This window comes from Malurus melanocephalus, unplaced genomic scaffold, assembly GCF_030028575.1.
Source record: "Malurus melanocephalus ecotype Western Australia unplaced genomic scaffold, MMel_1.1 scaffold_14, whole genome shotgun sequence".
Classification (NCBI taxonomy): Eukaryota; Metazoa; Chordata; class Aves; order Passeriformes; family Maluridae; genus Malurus; species Malurus melanocephalus.
The window spans coordinates 1,425,530-1,444,511 of NW_026623246.1; the positions used below are offsets into that span (position 1 = coordinate 1,425,530).

Genomic DNA, 18,982 nt, shown 5'->3' on the forward strand with positions numbered 1-18,982 from the left:
GAAAGGAAAGGAAAGGAAAGGAAAGGAAAGGAAAGGAAAGGAAAGGAAAGGAAAGGAAAGGAAAGGAAAGGAAAGGAAAGGAAAGGAAAGGAAAGAAAGGAAAGGAAAGGAAAGGTGGATTTAGGAGTGGGGAGGTAAATGGCTCAACAAATATGGCTGTGCACCCACTAGGAGAGCTGTAGGATCTGGCAGGGTGAGAAAAGTTTGTCAAGAGGTCTGCAAGGCCATGGATCCGAGGGTTGGCTGGAACAAGGTAATGGTGATAGCAGTGGGGTTCAGGGAATTCCCATGACTGACATGAGTAAAACCATCCAACAAGCTGTGCTCAGCTCCACTGCTGCTGCTGCCCACCACCGATCCATGCTATGGTGACATAGCACYATGACATACATTTTCTATTGTCTACTTCATTTTTAATCAGTAGAATTGATGTTGCTCTGGACCTTGTGAAAAAAATACAATGATTTTACCTACTATGAATGAAATGACAACTTTTTCATGTGAATGGGAAGCAGAATCATAACACACATCCACTATATATCTATTCTATATTAACTATTTGCTATGTATTGTTTTGTTTTACAGATATTAAAACTTTTTTGCTGTATAATGAAGTCAACAGSCTCTGTCTTGAGGCATCTATTACACACTCAGTTAGAACTGCCACTTGCAATCAAGACAATGAATTACAAAAATTCAGGTGGATCACGGATCACCAGCTTATGAGTGTGAAACTGAACCTATGCCTGGGGGTGTCCTTGAAGGAGGATCAGGCCGTGGTCACCCTGCATCCCTGTGACCAAAACAGTGAGCTCCAGTGGTGGGAATGCAGAAATGAAAGCCTCCTTGCAATCCAAGGAGAAGAWTTRTTTTTCAGTCCTGGMAATGAAGAGCATGATTATGTTTTGTTAAAGAAGGGGCTGAGTGCAAAGAATAAGTGGAAGATCTATGGGGCCACAGGTGTTTTATGTTCCCAGGGATATGAAGGTACAGAAAATTGATTTGTTCATTTTTTTTGGAAAGAGTTTTAGGAAATCCATGCACTGAGGTACTTAATCTTGAATTTAATGTTGTATTTATATCCAAGCATGTACTATACACATTTTTTGGTTTATGCATTACAGTACATTAGTATTTCAAGTATTATAAGAATTACATGTACTCTGTATATATTCTCTAAAAATGTATTATTARTGTGTAAATAGTCTCTAAAGTCACTATTGCTCACCAAACTGCATCACTACATTATTAATAGGACACACAAACATTGATTAGTTTCTTGTGCAGTCACATGGGTATGAAATTTTATCCTCATGAAGGAGGCATAATATAGTTGAGCTGAGAAAGGTCTGAAAGTACTGATAAGTGGAGGAATTGTGTTTTGACTCAGCAGATGAGGATGCTTATGTAATAATTATAGACAGCAGTGCAATTACCTTTTATGATGAGCTGAATGGCTTTCTCACATCCTAAATGAACACTCTAAAAGCCATCTCACAGGATATTTGAACACTGAACTCTTAGCCTTTTATGTGGGAGCTGCTTCCCTGTATGAGATGCTTAAGTGGTCACTGGAATAAAACCAGAGAAAGATAGTCCAATGTATGTTTACTTTTTTTCCAGGAATCAAGACTTATAAATATGACTTATAAATATTAGTTCCTGCTCTTGCACCTGTAATATAAATCTTAATATTATTTGAAATAGAAGTACCTTAGGGTAGAGCTCTGGAGCCTTATTAAGATTATAAAGTATCTTGGACTTTAAAGTATCTTTGGAAATTTAATTGTAGACCTCATCTATGAGATAATTACATCAGAATAACACTTTCTCAAATATATGTCAGCAGCTTAAGTTTAAAAGAGTGTTGAAACTTTTTTTTTTTAATGATTATGGGAAAGGAATAATGGAAAGCACTTTGAGATGCAATTCAGCCATAGGCTTTTTCCCTAGTTCACATTTGTTTGCTATTTTTCATATTCACATTATCACTTTGTCTTCTCAGAGACCTTCACTCTGCTAGGAAATTCTTTTGGGGCCCCGTGTGTGTTCCCTTTCATGTACAAGAAGCAGTGGCTGGCGGAGTGCACGGCCGCGGGGCGYGCGGATGGCTGGCTCTGGTGCGCCACCACTGCCGACTACGACACGGACCAGCGCTACGGATTCTGCCCATCCACAGGTGAGTCACCTGTTCCCAACAGCTCCCCTGAGCGTGGGATTGACRGACCAGCATGAGCAGAATATCATTCTCTTCATAACGACAACTCATAACTTACAAGAATTTATCTTAGTGTGTGATGCTTTGCCACGTCCTGCAGCCTCTGTGCGAGGAAATAACACGTTGCATAAAGATGTGAAGAGAGTGATTGAAGAGTAAAAGAGCACTCGGTTCCCGCTAACTGTGGGGGTGTTGCTGAGCAGCACAATAATTTTGAACTCTTCGCTTTTTCCCAGCCAGAATGTGTGCTGTCACTGTTGTACAACCCTTCTATGAGGACCCCCCATCGTGATGGATGTGGGCACAAAAATCAGCACTGTAGGAACATTGAGGATGAAGTCAGTGTTTCAATCTGCATGATTTTCATGTGAATATATTTTTTTTCTAAAGTGGAATGTGTCCTTTAATCCATGCTGTTAAGCTCTGTTCACTTTGCCTGTGAATCAGCCTTTCTACCCCTTTGACATCTGCCTGGTATTTCTYTGCAATTTCAATCACTTTCTTCTGTTTCAGTGGCCACTTCCTCCTCCAGCTCCCTTTATGGTTTTGTTTTTGCCATTCATGATGTTGAAATCTCCATCGGACACCTCCTCTTCCCCCTGTATTTCTCCCTATGGATCCTGTTTGACACTGTTTTTTGTTATTAGAATGCCCCTTTACTCCATTTAAAGTGGACTTTTAGGGTGTCACACATCCCTGGTCAAATATGATTTCCAGGTCCCTGCAAAGATACCTCAGATACTGAGCCCTGAGGGTGTTTGACATGGGGTGGGTCATTTAATAATTTTCAGAGTTTTTGACAGCTAGTCCCAGCTTTCTGCTCTTCTTTTTAAATTCATCTTCATACTGACTTTTGGGAACTATCAAATACCTGATACAATTTTGTATTGTGCATGACTGAGCATGTATAGATCTTCAACAAATCAAAGATGCAAAGGTAATCAGAGGAGGAGCATGGCGCTGCTCAGCACCATCGCTGTGTGACAGGCACAATCCAGGGGCTCTTTGCAAGGGGATGGGATTTAKCTGAGAACATTTTGATGCTAAGTTCAGGTCTAGAGCTGGTTCTTATAGCTCTCAGTAGGAATTGCAGTCCAGAAAGAGAAGGAGATGTTGCACCTCTTTTTATAGTTTTCACCTGGAATTTCTTCCGCAGCATTCCATGCAATGTATTTTCTTATGCACTCACTTCTCTTGTGGTAATTCCTGACTTACCTCTCTTCATGGAACAGGAGGCAGTATAGGCCATCTTTACCTGTCAGTTATCAACCTTAATTTTGTCATTTCCCATCTGCTTGTAACATTTTCAGTGTTCTTGAAAGAGCAGCACAGGTGACATTTAAGAAGACAAAAAGAACCTTCCATACAGAGAGGACCTGTAATTCAGTTTTCTGCTGGCAAGTTCAGATGACTCTGTTGTAATTATTTTCTCCACAGACAAAGATAGCACTTGGACTACAGATCTGTCAACAAATGTTCACTACCAAATAAACTCTGACTCAGCTCTCACATGGCACCAAGCCAGGAGGAGCTGTCAGCAGCAAAATGCAGAATTACTGAGTATCASTGACATTCATGAACAAGCATATCTTAAAGGTAAGGCAGTAAAGCAAACCCTGGGTTACAGGCAGGATGGCCGTTCAAGCCATCATAAGAGCTAAGGATTATTTAGTTTGATTTTGGCCATTATCTTTTGATCTAAATATGTGTAGGCAAGAAAATAAAATCTTTTACAATTTACAAATTTATATCAAAATTGCTGCCAAATTTACAGAGCTTTCAAAGTATTTCAGCATCCTTCAAGTGTAACAGTTTGACTTCATATTTACAAATGTTATTTTCTATTAAAATGTCATTGATTTTTCTTTTATTTTTTTGATGGGGAAAAAAATCCTGAGAAGTAAATGAAAGTTTTACTTTTGGTCAAAAGGAAACTTTAAAAAAAAAAACCAAAAACTTTATGCCAAAAGAAAGTTGTGTTTTGTGTCAAATGCAGTTTTGACATCTGTTTTTTTCATTCACTTGGCAAACTGAAAAATATCAGTTATTTATAGATAYCAAATGGCAGCTTTACTTATACAGCTGAAGAGGAATTATATGGAARAAACTATTTATTATTGGTTTTAAGGATTAATTTAACCCCTAATAGATTTATTATTATTGTTTATAATTATACTCTACCAATATTTCTACTTAAATATACAGAATTCAGCCTGCTCTACAGAAACAATTTTATTTTGGATATACTCTCTGGATAACATCTGTGCTCATTTTGTGTTAGTTGATAGAACAAAACAGGAATTTTCTGTTTGCCTTTTACAATATTCAAAGCTTTGGCATATTTCAWTTTATCACATATTTCAGTACATACYAATATTTGAAATTAGATATTTAGGAATTGTAAATCTTTCTAGAGACAACGTTAGTTACCATTGCTAATAAAAAAACATTTACAAAATAATTTACCTTTTTTTTTCTTTAACTTAGACTTAATAGAAGGTACAGATTCTGCTCTGTGGATTGGACTCAACAGACTGGACTTGAGTGGTGGATGGGAGTGGATTGGAGGCAGCCCTTTCCAGTACTTAAACTGGGCTCCAGGTAGATGCGACTCTGTTTGATTCTATATTTCCAAAGAGAAAATTTACATACCTTAAATACTGCTGTAAATTTTATTATCAGATAAATATGCAGTGAGAAAAATATTTTAGCTTTTCTTGCTTTAGCTTTAGAAACATTTATTTCTATAGCAATATGAGACAGAAACCTTCAGTCAATTGCAAAAATATTTTATCTATGAAAGCAACAGTGCCTGGCCCAAAAATATCCAGTCATCCATTTCTTGAGTAACATCAAAAGTAAGAAGAGTTTACAGGTTGGTATCCACTTACCTAACTTGCATTCTCCATTTCATGCTGACATTTCCACTACCAGAGACCCACCTTAGCTCTTGCCAAAGCTGGGGAAGACATGGCCTCCACCACTTCATCCAGGGGTGCTTTCTCACGCATATTTTAGAGCTTAAAGGACTGTCTTTCAGAAAAGTTAATTTTTTTTTCCTCTGMACTTTTCCCAAAGGAAGCCCCTCTCCAGAATCTGAAAAGCTCTGTGTGGTTTTGAACCCGGAAGCAAAAGCTAAATGGGAAAATTGGGAATGTGATCAGAAACTTGGTTACATTTGTAAGAAAAAGAACTTTACTTTGGTTCCTTCAGGTATGTTTTTGTATTTTGATAATTAAAATAGAAGCTGCTTTCTGAATTGCTCAGTCTATTGACAAGGAAGAACAGAAGAATTCTATTAGAAATARGAACAATTTATTGTTTCTCTGGTTTGCTTTTTACAACTATTGCAACCTTTCTAGTCTGACCTCCAGTTCCACAACACACAGAATGAAACTGTCTGTGTTTCAATGGCCAGGTCACCCCTTTGAGTACACACACTGCTGATGATCAAGAGGGAGAACAACCCAAATATTATTTTTCAGAAGARGGACATTACTAAAAATAAGGATGAGAAAGAAAGATAGAGAACTTAGTGTGGTTCTAAGTCATTCTCCATGACTTGTGGTCAACCAGCACCCAGATTAGCAAATTCAGAGGTCTCTGCAGTAGTAGTGGAAGATTGAGACTACAGAAGATTGGCACATTGAAGTGAGAAAAGATATTTTAAGTGTATGAAGATTTCCCTGTTGGTGTGTTCCTATGTATTCATATAGCTATAAATGTCCTGATGACTTTTACTCTATCAACATTCTTAATTCTTTAATAATTCATAAGCCTTCTATGTTAGCTGCATAGATAGCTGCATAGATAGCGGTAACACCTGATTTCTCCTACCTGACAAATAAGTACTAGGTGATACAGAAGCTGACAAAAATTAATAAATTACTAAAGTAGTACATTTGATTAATACATTATAAAATAAAATATTTGTGACASACATTTGAMTAACCTTAAAATCTGTACTAGATAYTATCTGTATTAAAAAGCAYTCCTTTTCCAAGCTAAAAATTGCCTGACTTAGAATCTCATTTATGTTTACTACATTTTGTGTTCATCATTTCCAAATGATGAGAATTTCAAAAGAAAATTCTTAGTTTAGAAYCTGTGCACAGATTAAGTGAAAATATTTTATGTCACAGCCCTTTGCCTGGCAGTTGAACTCCTCTAAAGCCTTGGCACGTGTTCCTAGGTGACCCTGGACCTGTGASTTGCCCAGATGGATGGGTGCCCTAYSTAGGTCACTGCTATAAGATCTTCAGGGACAGCAAAGGATGGGAAGGAGCTTTGGCCTCCTGTCAGAAGGAAGGGAGTCATCTGGCCAGCATCCAAAGCCTTGAGGAGCACAGCTTTGTGGTGTCTCAGCTTGGGTACAGTGAGTATTTCCAGGGGGATMTCTTGCCTTTGCCTGTATGGAAAACCAAACAGCTGAACTGAGAGTTCCTRCTGGGTTCTAGATCTTGTCAAAACTCTGATTTTACTTGTTGCCAAAGTAATGGATCTARGACAGAGGGGCTGGGCTTAGGGGCTTTCTCTGTTTTTTTCATTGTGTTGAAAGACACTTAAAACATTCACGCTTCAAGTTACATAAAACCACTGTTTTAAAATCTGACCAGTGCAATGGAACTAAACAGTAACTATTCAGAGTTCTATCATGCCATCATGGTRTATCAGCAGTAGGCTGGTAATTCATACCCACTGTTATGAGGAATGAGAGCAACATTTTTTTATCCAGTACAACGATTTCACTACAGCCTAATTTTCCAAATCATACAGCCTTTATTTTCCAAAATATACAGTCTTTATTTTCATATCTATATGAAAAAAAAAAATTTATAAAGTGACCAGTAAACATGAAATAATTTAATGCTTCATAATTTTGTGAAAGGAGTTGTAAAGGAGTTGTAAATCAAGTTGTAAAGCTTGAGGGTGCTTTGAAAGGGTGGAATGCCACAAGAGGTCTTATCTGAGTTTCCATCTTTTAGAGCCAACAGACAAGCTGTGGATCGGGCTGAACRACCGAAAGGTTCAGATGTATTTTGAATGGAGCGATGGGAGCCCAGTGACGTACACGAAATGGCACCTGGGAGAGCCCTCCACCACCAACAACCGGCCAGAGCACTGTGTGCTCATCAAGGGCCAGGTGACAGCAGCACTACATATTCTGCTGCCATATTGAAACTTCTTATAAAAGAATAACGTGCTCTGTTATTCCAGCAAATGGCTAAGGCCAGAAAAAGGCATGAAAAGGGACGCAGAGAAAAAGAATGAGATTGAATGGGGCCTTTAAAATAATAATAAAAATAAAAGCGTTACTGCATCAGTAGTGAAATTTTCTCTTTAAGTTCCTCTTAAAGACTGAAATTGTTAGGGCTATGAAACAGGTCTCTGAAAGCATTTTGAGTACATTCCCTCTTTTCCTCGGGTGCTAATGATGGTATGTGGGGATCTCCAGTTCCTGCTGGCTCCTCTGTGCCTGCTCATTTGCCATCCCATGGCACAACCGCCTGTGCAGGACCCTGCACAGCAGATGGAGACCAGTTTCATGCACCCTCCTCCCTTTTTATCGCTGCCAGCTGTGACTGTGCTGTAGCCCAGTCTACTATTTCACTGAATGTGAGCAAATTTTGTTTTGTTATCATGTAGGAAAATTGGATTAAAAAAAAAATCTGTTTGAAAAAACAAGGAGAAAGAAAATGAATAATTTTCATTATAAAGACAGACATTATTTAGCTTCTTTAAGGATTAATCATCTTTTTATCTTATTTTTATTTCAAACTTTTTCCTGACACAGAATGGCTATTGGGCAGACTATGTGTGTGAGAAGAAGGCTGGCTACATTTGTAAAAGAAAAGCTACATCACAAATAGCTGGAGAAAAAGAAATTACTGATGCAGGTTGCAAAAATGTAAGTATGTGAGAATGGAACATCAGTTTCTCAGATGAAATAAGTACCTTTTTCGGGAATCACTTAGAATTATTTCAATTATTTGTAATATTTACACGTAAGGGTTTTTTTGTTTTATTATTATGAAGTCTCTCCCTCTCAGTTACTCTAAACTTCAGAAAACCATTTATAGAACCTGCTTCAGAGGAATCAGTAATTTCACTGAAAAAGCTTCTAATTAATGATATTTATGATCACTGTGCTTCATTAATTTTTTAAATGGCATATTTCACTTAATGCACAATATGACAATTATTTAAAATTTGTATGGAAATCTTAAAACCATGTTACAGGGCTGGAGAAGATATGGAACCTACTGCTATTTTATTGGACATATTCCAGAAACATTTTCCGAAGCAAACACCACTTGTGAAGGAGAAGAAGGTTACTTGGCCACAGTTGAAAGTCGGTATGATAATAACTTCTTTCTCAGCTTTTCAATAGCTAGATATTGTATCACATGAAAAATTCCTAGAAAAGCTAACACAACACCAAACAGCAAAGTGTTTAAGCAACAGATGATGTCTCTAGCTTAMTAACAAAAGAGTCTTGCTTTTTTGTGTTGTTTACATGGAGTCAGAATCCTGGTGGTGAGGTCTTCTCTCCCAGTCTGATGCAAGGAAAAGGAGAAAAGAATTCATTGTTACATTAGAMAAGTAGGATTTGGGTAAATGTTTTCACTTGCATTTTCATGATCCCTTTTACAGGTATGAGCAAGCCTATCTGACAAGCCTTATTGGGCTGAGGCCTGAGAAATATTTCTGGCTTGGCCTCTCTGATGTGCAGGATCGARGCACTTTCAGGTGGGCCAATGGTGAAGCTGTTTCCTTTACACACTGGGACAAAGGAATGCCTGGTAGGTGCTCTCTGAGACTGTGGTCCCTATTTGGGTTTGTGTGGGCAATGCCCTCTGAATTTTATGTTTTAAACTTTGGGTGTATTTTACAAGCACTGGCAGCTTTCAAATCCCATATTTTAATTTCAAAGGGAAAAATTTGAGCTGCAGTTTTATATTAGGACAACAGATATAGTTACCCATAAGGCTAACCTTCTGACCTGTCTTCACAGGGAGATAACAGGAGTTACAAAGACGTCCTGAGACTATTTCACCCTTGTCCTCTAGGGAAAAAGTTAGCCTGGGAGAAGAGTTTGAAATGGAGCAACTAATATGAATTTTAAGTTAGAATTACAAACTCAAAGTATCAAAAATCTCTGTGCTATTATTATTTTWATGTATGATACTAAGCAATGGGTTCAAGCTGTGCAGAAGAACAGAAACCAAGATTTCATAATGCYATGAGGAAATCTGCTCTCCCTGAAATGTACTGTTTTTCGATCTAGTGATCGTTTGTCTGAAAACTGTCTTGAAAACTTTCAGTGAGGTTATGAAATGTAAAATAAAAATAATAAATATTACAAAAGACAGAGACTAATAAAACCTTAGCAAACACCATATGAAGAGCACAAATGAGCAATTGAATAAGCCCACTTTGTTCATTTGAATACACCTTGTGTGATGTAGGCAGCTCTGTTTCCTTCTGAGAGAACTAAAATTAYAGCAAACACCATGGGATAAGTTTTACCCTGAAGCTGTCTGGGTTTGCACACCTGCCCTCTGTGTGCACCAGTGGGGTTGTTGTCATCTATGTGAAAGCCACTAGGGATTGAGGTATTGCATGAGGTAATGCTATCTCATGTAAAACAGGCTTAACATAAATAGAAATGAGTTTCTTTCTCGAAAATGCAATATTTCGCTGTCAAAAACCCCTCACCCTACTTTCTACCCAAACAATTAATTAGGCAGGACATTGRAAAAAACCAAAACCAGGATTCTACATGGATCATGACCTCCTCAAACAGAAAATACTATTCTGTCTGTGTGCCTGTCTCTCTAAAATATAACTTYGTTGTTCAAGTATTATTGCATGACAAAATGTGAATGGCTGCTGCTCAAAGATTTTTAAACAGAATTAAATAATTCACACTTTTTKGAATATCCAACATGTTTACTTTGGKKTTTTTTTTCTCYTAAAGGAAATAATCCAGGATGTGTAGCCATGAGAACTGGGACTGCAGCTGGWTTATGGGATGTTCTTGACTGTGAGACAAAGCAAAAATATATTTGCAAGCAGTGGGCAAAGGGTGCGACAGTTCCACCAATTCCAACTACTGCTCTGGTCTCCACATGCCCTGATGGCTGGATATCAAACAACCATAGAAGTTCCTGTTTTAAAGTAAGCACCTAAATAGTTAAAAGAAGCAGCTTGGTTTGGGGGAAAAAATTAAACCAGGAAAAAAAAAGAAAAAGGAACTGACATCTTCATTTTGCAATATCTGAGATGGGAATACAGCAAAAAAAACCAAAAAAACAACAAAAAAAAAAAACACCAAAATTCTTCTCAGAAAAGTATCCATGAGGGGGGAGAAATTAAGGAAGAAAGATGGGAATGAAGGAAGGGAAGGGGAGGGAGGGGAGAAGGGCACAGAAAAAAAAAAGAAGAGGAAGTTTGTGCTTCAGGGGTTGAATGAAGTGGAGCAGGAAATGGAAGAAGAGGAACATAAATATCAAGGCCCCAGAAAGGCAGAAAGAAAAGTAGAAAAACAGAAAACAACTTCATATTAAAATTATTAAAAGGAAAATGCCAATTCTGTATTAAACAGCAGAAACAGCAAAGCTGGCTTGTTGACATTGCTCTCTATGTCTGTTGTGCAAAGATGTGGCTTTTGTCTGAGACGTGCAAGAGTTCAGGGAATGAACAAAGAAACAGTGAAGTGCATCCTCCAGCAGCACGATGCCTAAGGCTGGACCTTGCTAAAATAAGCACATTGCCCCACAAAATAAAGGATAAAAATTCACATGAAAGGTTAATTAAACCAGCGTTTATTTGAGAGCTTTTGATGCAAAGCTATAGATAACTTGTGTTTGAAGTACAATCAGCTGCATCTGAGCAGTCACAAAAAGGGGTTTGAACAAGAAATGAGTGTAATGCACAGTGATTTTGGATCATGCAAAGATGAAATGTGCTAAGTGCGAGATGTTAATATTTCTTATCACTTTCTTGAATTAATGAGTCCTTCTCTTTTTGTTATTATTTTCATTTCTTTCAGATTCATCTGGAATGTTATTTACTTGGGCTCCTTTATCCCCAAATCATAATTTTCTAGCATTGGTTAAGTCTGTGCTTTTTTCTCTCTTAAACTAGTTAGACATCATACTACAAATGTAAAGTGAGAATTGTAAATTATCTTGAGGTCATTCTTTTGTCTGTATCTTCAGAYTCCTTCCAGGCCACCTTGCCTTTCCACCACAACTATTCTTCTTTCCCTTCATGTGGAAGATGACTACTTGGGCCCTCCTCCAGATAAAGGGAACTAGGGAGTTGTACAGTTGTATTCCCTTCTAGCAATTCCTTTCCTCCTTTTTTTTTTTTTTCTTTTTTGTTTGTTTGTTTGGGGTTTTTTTCGGTCTGTCACCACTGTGCTAACTGGATGGGCAACTTTAGTGTTTTTTTCGGTCTGTCACCACTGTGCTAACTGGATGGGCAACTTTAGTGTAAAAATTCTATGAACAGAGAGGAAAATGCTATTTCTCTTTTACTTTTTACTTGGCTTGCATGAAACCTCATTTAAGGGTAAGGAAGATTAAATTTCTTTCATTATTGTAACATGTATATAATACGTTTTCTCCATAGAATTTTTGCAGACCAAATATTAGAAAGAAATCATGGTTTGAAGCTCGAGATTTTTGCAGACAAATAGGAGGGGATCTGGTCACCATTAGCACTAAAGAGGACAGGATGTTACTAATCGAAGCAATATGGTTGGTATTTGTTGTGTTTATCTACCAGACCTAAAAGATTTTTCATATGACTATCATGAATGATCTTAGAGGATTTCTGAAACATATAGATTCCTCAAAAGCCAAAAACACTGTGATACTTTGAAATTTATCTACTCAGTTCTATTTTCAACCTTTTCATGGAAAAAAAAAAGAGTGGTTTATGTGAAAAAAAATTTATCTAGTATCATGATTGCCAGATAAAATCTAGAAGCACATGAAATTAATGGTATTTCTACTAGGCTAGGAAACATGATYAATGTATCTACTGCTGAAGTAGATATGTATATCTACTTTGAAGTAGTCAGTGCTGAAACCTCTTTTTGAATSTGTGAAGATTTTCACTAAGTAAATAGTACTTGAAGGAATGATCAATACTACTCATAAGTCTGATAACTAAGCTGTTGACTCGGAACCACAGAAATATTACTCATTTCTATAAAGAATATATGTATGTACTTCAACAAAGCTAATGGGGAAATTTGCAACTTCACTGCTTTTACAATGTSCTCTAGAAAGTTCAACAATGTATTTCTGGATGTTTTTTGGGTTGATGTTTACACACTGYCCTGTGCTGTAATTTCTCTTAGGGCTACTCACTGTTCGTTTCAAAACACTTGGATCGGTATATTTACCTTGAATCCAGATGAAGGACTTGCTTGGAGTGATGGTTCTCCAGTAAGTATTTTCAAGTTTATTTGCTTAAGATGCTTTGGGATTTGTGCATATATTTTTTAGCTTTTTACTGTCATCCTCATCAAAGAAAACACCAATCCTACAAATATTCACATGGCTGCAAACTTGTATTTTCATGACTAATATCCTAGTTTGACTAATATTGTTTGAATACATGGAAATTGTTTGTATCACATCAGAATCTGTAGTTTTTGGTGAAACACCCAACTTAGTTTCACTTCCAAGAAGAGCACATTAACACCTAAGGTCAAAACATAAAAATTCATTACACTGTATCCTGTCTCTGGCAATAGCCATAAAAGTCTAAAGAGCTAATTAAACAGCAAGCATCTTTCCTAGCACACTCCTGAATCCCCCAGTAAGTGATGGCTCAGAGTCTTTAACAACTGGACTCATATATGTAATTTAATTAATTAATTTCCATTAATTTATCCAGTCGTCTCTTCGAGTCCATGCAAATATCTACAGCTGTGGAAAACATTCCTGCAGGATTCCATCCTTTATAACCCTCCATTTACTACTACTCCCTTTATTTTTTTTTTAATGCAAACAAGGACCTTTCCTCTTATCCTGTTCACATTAGTTTCCATAGAATTTCAGAAACTGATATTATCAAGAACTTCTTGAAAATAGTAAGTAGGTTGTATCAAGTGGATGTCTCCATTTGCATGTCAGTTTTTTAGCTTCTCTAGATTTACAGGRCATGACTTCCCTCCCGAAAGTCAGGCTCCCATCCTCATAAACCTCAGGGAAGGGAAGAAGTGAATGCTGAATTGATGCATGATTTGGTGACTGTCACCAGGCAGCTGTTGGACCATGTAATTTTGAGCCAGGTCAGACGCGGAGTGACAAGTTCCCTGTCTGCATGTGATCAGCACGAGTGACGGGTGGGTGAAGTTCATGSCTCGGTGAAGCTCATCAGAAACACTCTGTCTGCCTGTTTCTCTGCTGTCTGTCTGTGGCTCGAGGCACAAACAAGAGGAAAAGCCCTTCRTGGCAAGACAGCCATGTCTGAACACTGACACCACTGTGCCACTGTAAAATCCTTACAGCTGCTGCTTTCCCTGCATTTCCAACGCTTTTCAGCTAAAAACGGAATCTCTGAGACCAAAGCAGTCAGTTTCTGTTTTCCAATGGAAAGCACAACTACTGAAACATGTGGAAGGAGTAACAAAGCTGATTTCTTCTATAGGTTAGGTACACAGACTGGGATATTAGTGCAAGCCATTCAGGAAGACACAAGTTTTGTGGCTCATTCTACTATAGATCTTCTAAAGAGTTGTCTCTTTCGGTCTGTCAAGTACATCATAACTGGGTYTGTCAAATAAAACAAGGTAAATTTCTTCTATTTTGGCAGAAAGCTTAAAAAGCTTTAATAATATTTTATTTCTAAGTTAGATTTTTAAAATTATGGATKATAAGAACAAATAGATTTTTGGGACATAACTTAGGGTATATAAATAATCCATATGTTTGCAAAAGTACAAAATTTTGTAATATTAAGAATATTTTGCTTTYATTTTTATAATGTTGGAGGTGAGGAATTGTAAGAATTTTTATTATATTCCTTATAACACTGTTTTTTATGCTAACATAGGTAAAGGTAAAGTTAAAAATCAAGTATGATGTCTTTGTCAGATTTATTGTTACTTCAATGTCTCCTGTCACATTATTCAGAATTCAACTGCTTTTGGAAAAGCAATGGTTCAAAGCAGTGCCATGTCCTTTTTTATCACAACCAGAAATAACTCACAGTCAGTGTATATCTATATATATATATATATATATATATGTACATATGTATACACACATATGAAGTCATATTTCCTTTTGCTTATGGATATTTTTCAGAGTCTTTTGATAGAGCTAAAGTAAATATGGTGGAAATTTTCTCACTCTTGATGAAAACTGCCCCCACATGAATTCTGGAATGTCTACTGATGGATCAGTAAATGAGTTCTCTCCCAAAGTTTAAGGTGTTTCAGATAAATCTACTGTAGCTTACAGTAGGGAAGAGCAATTTTCCCTTGCCTTGCACTTGAATTACAACCAGGAATGTGATTTAACCAAAGCTATGGCTTTGCTGATATGAAGCACAGCTTATGAYACAAAGTTAAAGTAGATGGCCTTGCTTGTTGAGCAATGTGAAGCTGAAATGTGGAGCTAAGCCCGCTTTCCAGTCAATGGCAAGGGGATGGAGAATCCTGCTCTGTTTCTCTCTCTTTTTGCAGKCACAAGCTACATCATAAAACACATTACASAGATGCATCATGTCTTCTATTCTCYTCTTTTGCAGGAGTGTCACTAAAATCTGAACCAATTGACACATATGGTAGGTGTTTGTATACATTTATTCTTATTATTCGTTCATTTTTTCTCCTAAAATTGTTTAAATTGTTTCTCCTAAATTATTCCTAAAAGAGCTTCTGTGTTTTACACATACAGACTTTAAGGCTACTTTATTTATCTTTCAGAATAYAAAACCACAGCAGATGGATGGGTCATATATGAAGATAAGCTCTATTTTTTCAACCAAGAACGGGTCTCCATGGAAAAAGCCCAAGAGTTCTGCAGGCAGCATTCTGCAGACCTAGCTGTTGTTAACAGCGACAGTGAGAGAAAGTTCCTACAGAGAGAGCTAAAAAAAAATGTAAGAATCATTATAACAGCCAGCCTAAAGTAGAAATGCTTCTGACAATCTGCTGTTGTAAAACTTCAGTTGTCTCACAAGCAGAGTAATCAGCATTTTCACTAATGGAATCTCCCCAAATGCACCCTCTGATCCCATGGGATTTGGCCTCTCCTGCTCCGTGCCAGCCGTGCTGAGGTGGTGAGACAGGAGGAGCGATGAGGGAAGGCACCAACTCTCTTGGGAAGCCTTTGAGGGAGAATAAAAAAGGAGCACCAGATTCTGACCCGAGATTAGCTTCTTTCTTGCCCCATCCTAAGAGCCTTCAGTGCTGCAGGACTCGGCTCTGCTGTCTCAGATAAAAACTTTGCTGTGTTTAACTGCAAGAAAGTGCATTACTGCTGTGGATCTCACTGGCTGCNAAAGTGCATTACTGCTGTGGATCTCACTGGCTGCCTGTCATGGTTTTGCTTGGTCCAATTTGTGGTGGTGGGGGATGGGGATCAAGAAACCACAAAGATGGCTGCTGTGAGAAATCCTAGGGGGTGTCTCCTTCTTCTTCTTCTCCAGCAAAGGGAGCCCTGCCCCACTCCTGTGTTTCAGAGCCAACCCATCATTGGTTCTGAGGTTGATGGACAGGCTGACCATCAGGCCTGGGCCAATTRCACARRRTAGTTACACCTCTGTGATGACGTATTTTGTTGTATTTAAGAAGGAATTCAAAACAAGATAGATGTGGCCGCCATGTTTTAGCTTAGGTTGATAGCATGTAGTTTTAGTATCTTGCACTGGAAAAAAACAGAACGGGAGGGTGAGGAGATGTAAGAAGAAAAATGGAGACACCTAAAGATCATAGAACAGTAAGGAGAAGCTGTGCCCTTCCTGTGGTTCTCGAACATGGAGGAGATAAGTTGTTCTTGAAAAGGACTATTTCCATCATATTGAGAGAGACCCGAATAGAGAAGTAAAGCGACCTTGCTATGAGGGAAAAAAACCCTGGCCTTTTGAGGACCGGACTGTTTTTGATTATGAAGCCAAGAAATAGAGAAGAGGTTTGCTCCCCCCATGAAGTTTTGATGTAGAAGAAGCTGTGTTTTGGTGTTCTGCCAGGAAGTTTGTGATAATCGGACTCACGTCGCTGAAAAAAACCAACATGGGCCTTGAAGGACATTTCTTTTCTTTTCTCCTGCGAGGTAAAGAAATTCCTTTCTGCTATTAGCAGTTTACACTGACTGTTTCTCAGAAAAGGACACATCCCACAGCTGGAGCTGTAAGAATGTTGTATCCTACAACGCTTGGACAACAGCTGAGTGTTTTGATCTGTGTTAGACTTTCATTCACCTGCCCCCCTGTGTGTGAGGGACAACATGGGAGGGGTGGAGATGGGGGGACTTGGAAAAAGAGACGGGTCCCCGGGAAAGTGTATCAGGTGTCTTAAATTGTCCATTTTATTTTTCTTCTCTTTGTAAATATCCCTATCTTTGTTTTTCACCCAGTGCCATTCTTAGTAGTGTGTAGTAATAAATCTGTTTTGCAACTTAAGTTATGCAGCCTGTCTGACTATCTTTGTGGAGTACATAGGTATCTTTCTTCCAATTATGTTTATCTCAAAGCCATAAATTTTCGAGTTAATTGGGTTTTTTGCTCTCGCTCTCCCTTCTCTCTCTCCGGTGGAGGGGGAGAAGGGAGGGAACGTCAGGGGCATAGTTCAAACTACAACATTTCTGGTGTTTCCGCCCGGTTGGTCAGGAAAGGGAATTTTCAGGCTTTAAACCCATGACACTGCCCTGTGAACATAATGGTGTATCAATTTCTGCTTGTTTTGCTTCAAAGATTTCTTTTTTTTTTTTTTAATTAGTGTCTTTATTCTTTAGGAATACTACGAGAGTAGGCGAACGGGATATTTCATCGGTCTAAGAGTGAGCCTTGATAAAACGTTTCGGTAAGTTAAAATGATCAGTGCAGCTCGTAGAAACAAATACAATGTTTTATGTAGCCCGAGGTACTGAATATGTCCTTTATGAGGTATAAAGGCAGTTCCACATATGGTGCACAAAGCAGAATGGAATGGTCATAGAATATTCTAAACTCTAATAGTTTTCCCCAAAAATAAATAGTAAAAGAACATTTTTTCCTCGAGTAATCACATCGAAAGGCTTGGCAGCCCTACCCTCCATACACTCTTTCTCCTGTTGTGTAGAAAAAGGATGATGTTAAAGCCGACAGAATGTCAATTAGACTACAGAAAAATATTTTAAAAAATCCACAGAACAGTATTTTCATTCTTGTTTTCATCTATGAAAATACCAGCAATGCTCAAACTGAGCAGCATAATATKAACTAAGAATGCAATGAAATTAGTTAAAATTTTAATATTMTTTTCTGYAYTATGTATTATGAGTAACTGGCTTTRGTTTTTCATATTAAATGATGTCAGACAATCCTGCTCATTAACAGAAAATATGCTTGGTGCCTCCTTTTTCTATTTTGTAACCAGAAATATTTTACAGAAGTTTCTTCAGTTTAGAAAAATTAGGTAAATAAAAGAAAATCAGTCACTCCCATTGTAGCCAGTTTCTGTTAATTCTCATGGACATTCTTAACTGTGAGGTGTTCATTAAGAATATAATCTCAAAACAGRGGTGTATTAATTAATAACTGATTGTATATATTTTCTTTAAGCTGGATAGATGGAACTCCAGTAACCTATGTGGCCTGGGCTCCTAATGAACCCAACCTTTTAAATAACGAGGAAAATTGTGTGGTAATGTTGTCAGAGCACAGTAAGTAACAAGGCAAAGCTATTAGATTTTGTCTCTGCTTAGATCATAACTTATGCAGTCAAACTTCTGCTGTAAACTATCACACAGTCTTTGGTACCTGTTTTCTGCAATTTCTTTCCAGTGACAAACCAGAACAATCAGTAACTCTTCCCAGTGATGGTACTACCAACAGTGGAAGAGTCTATGTCCTTAGAATGGGGGATTTCAGTACCTTTAAGTTAAAGCAGATATTTCTTTCTGGGTTTATAAAATCGGTGTTGCACATTTTTAGAGTGCTTTTCAAGTCTTCTTTTAGTAAAAAGTTGAATGGCTTGTCTTCTCTCATGTGAACTTAAGAAAACATTTATAGCAGCTACAGRAAACAGGAGCTGAAGGCACAAGTCAATGAGGAAATAAACAAACACTTCTCATGTCCTAAGATTGTTCTAAGATTATCTTACATGTTTACAAGTACACTGAAAAGTAAATTTCTTGCAAACCCTAGAGCTATTTTTTCCTCTACAAGTTCTATTTTTGTAACTTAACTGAGGCTAATGGGAATTTAGTACATGCATATCGATCTCTCAATTTATGTTTCACAAAGAATTCATGCAGTATTTTTGAAGACTGTATTTTGCTGTTAGATTGATCTGGTATTTCCTATATCATGCATTTCTGATCCATTTTCTTTTCAAATTTGCTTACTGGTGTATTTCCCCTGCTGCTTACAATGTGATGATTCCAGAGCTCAAATAAACCATAAACAGGTAAAGCCACTGTGGAGAGAGCCCTGAGCAAAGGGCAGAACACTCAGAGAGCTCAAATTAACTACAGGGGGCTACAGTGGTGTTACTATTAGAGCTTGAGCTTGAAGGTGCCATGTTTTCTTTGT

At 37.7% G+C, this 18,982-nt stretch overlaps 1 protein-coding gene across 1 annotated transcript in view; it reads left to right on the top strand.

Moving 5' to 3' along the window:
* Window positions 1–18,982, top strand: part of LOC130584371 (macrophage mannose receptor 1-like) — a 31,558-nt gene that overhangs the window by 1,654 nt on the left and 10,922 nt on the right. The window contains exons 2-20 of the mRNA XM_057384329.1: window positions 586–987; window positions 2,006–2,179; window positions 3,656–3,814; window positions 4,706–4,819; window positions 5,297–5,431; window positions 6,411–6,593; window positions 7,204–7,361; window positions 8,013–8,126; window positions 8,459–8,574; window positions 8,873–9,021; window positions 10,200–10,399; window positions 11,858–11,985; window positions 12,594–12,681; window positions 13,892–14,033; window positions 14,996–15,031; window positions 15,174–15,349; window positions 17,203–17,270; window positions 18,011–18,111; window positions 18,199–18,251. Coding sequence (XP_057240312.1) covers window positions 586–987; window positions 2,006–2,179; window positions 3,656–3,814; window positions 4,706–4,819; window positions 5,297–5,431; window positions 6,411–6,593; window positions 7,204–7,361; window positions 8,013–8,126; window positions 8,459–8,574; window positions 8,873–9,021; window positions 10,200–10,399; window positions 11,858–11,985; window positions 12,594–12,681; window positions 13,892–14,033; window positions 14,996–15,031; window positions 15,174–15,349; window positions 17,203–17,270; window positions 18,011–18,111; window positions 18,199–18,251 — 2,696 coding nt within the window. The remainder of the gene's footprint in view (window positions 1–585; window positions 988–2,005; window positions 2,180–3,655; window positions 3,815–4,705; window positions 4,820–5,296; window positions 5,432–6,410; window positions 6,594–7,203; window positions 7,362–8,012; window positions 8,127–8,458; window positions 8,575–8,872; window positions 9,022–10,199; window positions 10,400–11,857; window positions 11,986–12,593; window positions 12,682–13,891; window positions 14,034–14,995; window positions 15,032–15,173; window positions 15,350–17,202; window positions 17,271–18,010; window positions 18,112–18,198; window positions 18,252–18,982) is intronic.